Source organism: Poeciliopsis prolifica, unplaced genomic scaffold (genome assembly GCF_027474105.1).
Source record: "Poeciliopsis prolifica strain line A6 unplaced genomic scaffold, Auburn_PproV2 SCAFFOLD031, whole genome shotgun sequence".
Taxonomy (NCBI): domain Eukaryota; kingdom Metazoa; phylum Chordata; class Actinopteri; order Cyprinodontiformes; family Poeciliidae; genus Poeciliopsis; species Poeciliopsis prolifica.
The window spans coordinates 1,273,915-1,280,750 of NW_026562406.1; the positions used below are offsets into that span (position 1 = coordinate 1,273,915).

The 6,836-nt window shown below is 41.5% G+C and overlaps 1 protein-coding gene across 1 annotated transcript; it reads right to left on the bottom strand.

Annotated features, from left to right (window-relative positions):
* Positions 1-2,349: 2,349 nt before the first annotated feature.
* On the bottom strand, positions 2,350-5,607 carry LOC129372943 (cholesterol 25-hydroxylase-like protein). Its single transcript, XM_055050571.1, is given in 3 exon segments — positions 2,350-2,974; positions 5,169-5,586; positions 5,589-5,607. Coding segments are annotated over 3 exon segments (834 nt in total). The 3' UTR covers positions 2,350-2,577.
* Positions 5,608-6,836: the final 1,229 nt, after the last annotated feature.

Here is a 6,836-nt window from a genome sequence, read left to right on the forward strand (position 1 = left end):
AAGCTTAGTTTGTCAAACGCCAATGGAGGAAGCCACAGTTTCATTTTCCTCTGGTTGTGACCAGAACAGGAAGAAATTATTTTATTCGTCCTTTGCATGCTAAATATGAGTTGCGCGGTATTTAATTTCGTTTTATTTTGATAAATATTCCCAGATTTAATAACAGTGGAGTAAACTGTCGTCACATTAATACAGAAATGATTATTTACTTTAGAAACGCAAGTAGAAGACGGTGCAGCACCAATAATCTTCCTGTGGGAAACTCTTATTGTGAAGTGAACATGTCAAGTACTTCCGGTCAGCTTAAAAGAAAAGCCGTGTAACAAGAAATGAAAAAAAAAAAGCATTCAATAAGACAGATTTTTTTCTCCTCTTATGGTAATTATGCTTGTGTACGTGCTGCTCAGACCCTCCCTATCACTCTCAGCTACTTTAATGCTGGTTCATCACAGCCTGCCACTAATGCTAAGGCTAGTAAGTATAGCCTAAACGTTTTCCTGGTAGTTGTTTCTCTACCAACACATTGAGCAACACAACATAATTGACAACATGAAAATCATCCTCCCGGATCTGATTAGTTGTTTTTGGTTGGGAGAGATGCATTTATTCAGACAGCAATAATAGCACATAGCGGAGTTGGAGGAGCTTGATCTTTTCACAGATCTCTATTACTTCAAGTCATAGTAACAACAGAAAAGTAATAGTGTGTACAAAACCAATTGAACACTGAAATCCTTCAGTATTTTCTATCTGCTTTAAGAAGTTCATTTCGTAACTAACGTTCCATCTGTCTCCTCTGATCTTCCTGGTCTGCTGTTCTCAGCTTTCCATTTCTTTTCACTCCAGTGCTTCTTGATCCCATTTCCCAGAAACCTCTTACCACATGTTTTGAATCTGAATGTTGGCTCCTGTTCAGAAGAGTCGTCATCTCATTTCCTGTCCCTTGCAGTGACCTCTTTGCTCCTCAGCATTAAGCTGTGCTTTTGCTTTTTCGCATCGCCTTTGTGTCACGGTGCATTTTCATCAGGAGAATCTTGGCGTTCTTTGAGTAATTCTATTTTTAACTGTTCACATGACTGGAGGTATGATGAATCATGATTTTTCTTCTTCCACACAGCGTGTATCGTATTTCACTCTAGTAAAGCAGACATTTTGGGACAGTCTGACCCAGAAAAAGATGTGACAATGTCTTCAGGTGGATCCTTTTCAAACTTAAAGGAATAGTAATAGCCTGATTCTTTTTTAAATTTATTCATGTTATGTGACTTTATCATCAGTTTTCTTACAGTAAAGAGACATGCACCACGCTGATGGGAGTTTGTAGAGAACTGAAGGAACTCCAAGGCAAACAGTTTCTTCAGATGCCAACCAAAACCACTCAAACTGAAAATATATACGATCAACTGATTACAAATCCATCAGGGTCGCTTTCCAATGATACTTGGAAAAGCAGAAGAGTGCACCTCCTCGGATCTCGGCCGCAAAAAACCAAACTTTAATTTTGTACGTTTTAGGAGATTATTTTAAACTAAGAGTTTTTCTGTGCAGGGGCCGGTTTGGATGTGAGCGATGTGGCTGTCAGGGAGCGGCACGAGAACTCGAAGGGGAGAAAAATGACAAATCATCTGTCAGTGGGACAATGAACAACTTTGTGTTGCTTTTGTGAAGGTGTCATCCATGGGGACTGGGCGCCCCCCTGTGTTGTGCAGCTCTGCAAGCGCAACAGAGGCTGAAGACAGTCGGATATTTCTGTGCCCATTTACGCTTTTTATAATTCATCTCGGATTAATTATGAATCACCAACATAATTGGATCAAACCCGAGCTGGATAATTCTACACACGACAAGGTATTTAGATCACAGTTAGATATTTATAAAACTTTTATTAATTTTGTGAATGTACAAAAAATGCAAAAAAAAAAAAAAACAACAAAACAAAAAAAAAAAAAAACAGAGCATTTTAAACACTTTTTTTTGCATCGATACAAATTTGGTACAAAGTGGATAAACATGTAGGAGGAAAAAAGTTGATACTAGCTACATGTCTAAAATGAACGACTTTGGTGAATGACGTCCAATTTCATAGTGAACATGTGAACCACAACCCATTGTTATTGAATTTTCAAAGACAAGAATAACTGAAACGGTACTGAAAGCAGAGGTAGATAAATAAAAAAACACTGATGGGATTTAGCTTTTAGCTGCAGATGATTACAATAAAATATTTTGGATTGTTTTCTCTCCATAAATACATACATATATATATATATATATATATATATATATATATATATATATATATATATATATATATATATATATATATATATATATATATATATATCCTGTGTACTTATTTACTGTGTTGAAAGAACCATTTGAAAATATTGGTGATGTTGAGGAAATGTTTAGCTGCATTTATTCATCTTAGAGATGTCGTATATGTCAGTCTTCCTTCTGCCAACAAGCCAATAGAAACATACCTTCATATGAGTACACGTCGATAACCCCTCATACACACACACACACACACGCGCGCGCGCGCCCACACGAACAGGTATACAGCAAATTTGCGATTCACTCCATGATCGTCCTGTCGTGTCTCTTCCTGAAATAGGAACGTGGTGCCATATATGTTCCAAACAGATGATCCCAGTGTGTGAAGTAGGGGGCAAAGTTTTTATTGTGCTTCTTGTGATGGGTTTGGTGGAAGGGGGCTCCTCCCATGCAGGGAAGTATTCTGTGCAACGCCCATGGCAGGTTGTATCCGCAGTGGTCCTCCACCGCCAGCCAACTGTTCAGGAAGTGGAAGAGGGCTTCGCTGAGCGGGTGGCAGCCCAGCATCCAGGCGCTGCCCAGGGCCAGCAGCAGGAGCGACAGCAGTTCGGCGGCGCTGGCGTCTTGCGCCGCCAACGCAAAAGGAACGTGGTGCTGGTGGTGCATCTGGTGGACGGCACGATACAACCAGGGGACCCTTGGTGGGGAAACAAAAAAACATGTTGGTCTCAGTGTGGTGTCCATTCGAAAGTCCACTGTGGAGGTTTGGTCAGAGATCAGAGAGACTTTGACATGTCAAACTCGAGGCCCGGGGGCCAAATCTGTCCCTCTGTAGCTTTTTATGTGTCCTCTACACTCCACATTAAATCAATAAGTCCATTCAGTTTTTCACAAATCTGCAAAATTCACACAGTCCCACATTTTTTTTCAGATTTTTTCCTAAATTTTTTTCTCAAAATTGGCCATAAACATTTGGTGTAAGCGACTGCTGCCTCAGCAGTACTTGATGTCAAATTACGCTTCGTGACCAAAGCAGCATGTCGTCAGCATAACAGTACATCAGGGGATAGTTGTGCTTATTTTGCTGTTAAAAACTCTTAAGAGGTTCGATATTCAAACAAATTCTTCACTTGGATGTTATCAATTAGGTTGCAAGTGCACTTGGAAGCAGCCACAGGCTCTCGTAAACAGCTAATCGGAGCAACATCCTGTCATCTGCAAAATATTACAAGTATCAAGAACATCCTGCCATAAAGTGATGTTGTAAAACTGGCTATTTGCATCGTGTACTCTCTCATTGTTTGCATACTGACCCAAAATAGTGCGTCACTATTATCAAGAGTACAGATAGGCTGTTAGCATCTTTTTACTTGTTTTTTTTTTCTTTGCAGTCCTGGTAGGAAATTCTGGCATCCCATATGGACAAGCTGGTTGCCTGCATTTGCCAGTTAGCTCAATATTATGGAGCAAGAGGACATTATCTGTTTATTTGGAATGTAAAATACATTTTGTTGAGTTAGGTAAATTAATTTGAATGTTTGTGTTGCGGTTGGGTCGTCCCCCCAAACTCCTAAACTGGCGCTACATGCTAACGCTACATTTACGACGGATAGCTGTAAAGCTGACAGAATCAGCTGGACACAAAATGTTTTGCCGGTTGGAATAATAAACAATCTTTTATTTTATTTAACGTTCTTATGCAGAAAATCCATTTGTCAAAACTGCCAAGAAATAAAAAATTGTTTGATTGCTGTACTTTCCATCATTTCAGAGGAATTTAATCAATTATAGCTTCTGTGGTGCCGATTCCATATCCATAACTGATTCATCTGCAGATTACTCCCACTGTTTTGTCATGCTTCTTGCTGTTTGTGTGCAGAGATGTGGAATAAACTCTTCTCTCCTCAAACTTCTGGTAAAAGTCCAGTTTTATGTCCAAGCAAACAAACCAAACATCCATTATTAAAAAGTCCTGATGTTTTGATTTGCACACACTGTTATGTTGCAACATGTATATAGACTGTGAGGGGTGGTTCTGTAGTGGTTTCCACACAATAAGCTTATCTTGAAGTTAGCCTTAGATCCCAACCATTAGATGTCAACAGGAATCGGATCATTTTATCCTCGCCTGAGTTTAATCGAAACTCTAAATCTGATCTCTTTCTGTTCACATTATGCACCGACACCGACCCGCTTTGATTGGAGATTTCAGAGTTAAAGTTGGCAAGTGAAACCCAAAAGAAGTTTAGTTAACCGTTTCCTGTCAAGGAATCCTGGCTGCTTGTTGAAGCTTTTAGAGGTGGGAGCAGGAAACAGAAAATGAAACGCAGTACAGAAAAGCTGCTCTGTTGGGACACAGTTTTCACTCAGTCATCAGGAAATGCAGCCAGACGCTGCAGCCACTCACTGTGTCAATCAGGAGAAACAGGATAACAAATGATTACTCCTCTGTAATCATTTGTTTTTTTCTTTTCTTTTGAAATAATGGAAAATTATCTAACTACACATAGTGGTATACATATTTAATGAATGCTTATTACAAATTGAAGATTTCCCCCCCTCTCAAATATGTATCTGTAGCAGTGTTTAATTATATTATTAGGTGAAACTTACTTTGTACAGAGGAAGGGAGACGAGCTCCGTCCCACATTAGTATTTGTGAATTTTCAGTGTCACTCTGAGACAATTCAGCCCTGATACTGAGAACATCACTGACTCGTTTTTGCTATTAGGGACATTTAAAAGTTAACGACAAAATAAATGTTCAAAAAAAGTAAAAACTAAAGCAGCAAAACTGAGATTGGCAACCGAGATGCAATGGCAATTAAGAAATGTGATTGAAATAAATGGAACAAGTAGCCTCAGGCCATTGTTATAATCCTGCTTCTCACCTGTGCATGCAGTAGTGCCATAGAAAGAAGAACGTGTCGAAGAGCAGGAAGCACGCGACCACCTCCACAGAGAGCCGCCAGCAGGACGGGGCCAGCTCCGGGAGGCTCGGGCTCCGCAGCAGCTGGAAGAGCGCCGTGGCGGGCAGCACCGCCGTGGCGTACTTGAAGAGGAGCCTCCAGAAGCACTCGTGCCACCTCCAGAGGGACGGCGGAGGGCCCGAGCCCGCCGCTATCCTCCACGAGCGGACGCGCCCGCACACGCCTCCCAGCGCGTCCAGCGCGAGGAAAGGCGCGCAGAGTGCGAGGTGCGTGAGGAGGGCGCAGGACGCGGCCAAGTGCGGGGAGAGCAGGACCTGCTGCTGCCCGGCTCTCACGCTCTCCCAGAGTCCCTGCAAGAGGGGCGCGTGCGCGCGCCCGGGTCTACGACGGATTCGTTCATCGTCACGGTGGGGAACCTCACATCGTCTCCGCGCGCGCCGCGCTTCTTCCAGCTCCAGAGTGATCACTGCGCCTTTTCTACAGCTCAGGCTCGATACCCGGAGTGGGAGGGGCCCTGGGCCCACGCTCTGAGTGAAATACGTCTTATGTGCGTGTACAGGTGTAGTGGTAAATTCCCTTATTGCTGCTGTACCTGAAAGCAGCACCACCCAAGGCTGAAAGTTTAGGGGATTTCTTAATGTGGAGGCGCGGCACATGACGGTCTCATGTTATCTCATCTGACATCCATTATCTGTACATGCTGAAATAAATCCTCTTCCGAGTTAAACATGCCTCAACGAGCCCCCCTTCCTATCAGATACTAACAAATACCTCCAGGTATCTGACACGCTGAAACCACAAGTTTACAGAAAGCAGATAAAAAAAATTAATAATGAGAAGAAGAAAAAAAAAACACTGTCTTGAGTGAAATCAGACCAAATTGTGTCTTTTTATTGACAATCTTCTGGTTTCAGTTGTACTTTCAAGCTATAAAATCTGTTCTTGGGGAAAGCTGTGCAGCTCCAGAGTGAAAATATTGAAAACAGACAAGAAACACTGTAATGTGAGACAAATTTACAAAAAAAACCCCCAAACAAACTATCTACTGGGTTGTGCAACTGCTCTCCCACTATTCAAATAGAAATATTTATGAAATTGTTATAAATGAATTTTGTTTCAGCTTGTTGTGACCCAGAGGATGATGAGACTCCAATTCACACTGTTCCACAGAACATGTCCTCCTCAAGGCTTTCCCAGCTGGTTTCCTTTTCCTTGCTTTCACTTACGGTTCTTTAGAAGTTTTCCGACAGTGTAAGATGTTGATAACGCTGGAAGCCTTAAATGAATCCACTAGAGCCTCTAGCAGGATGAGAATGTTTGGCTAAACTGACTGAAATGAATCACCAGAAACTTTAATCACACTTCAGTCCTTCGAACAAAATGTGTGATGAGTTTCTTGTAAGAGACTAAAAGCTATTCTACTCACAAAAAATCTGCTTCTGAATATGGATTTTTTGGGGGCACATTTCAAGACGTAAAAGTGCCGTCTCTCTTCGGAGTTTCAAATCATCAAATATATTTTATCTGCCAAAGACCAGCTGAATAAAAATGAAACGTACTTCAACTGAGTCTCTTTTATAGTCCAGGAATTGTGGTCTCTTTGCAGAAGCGTTTCATCAAACCACAGTA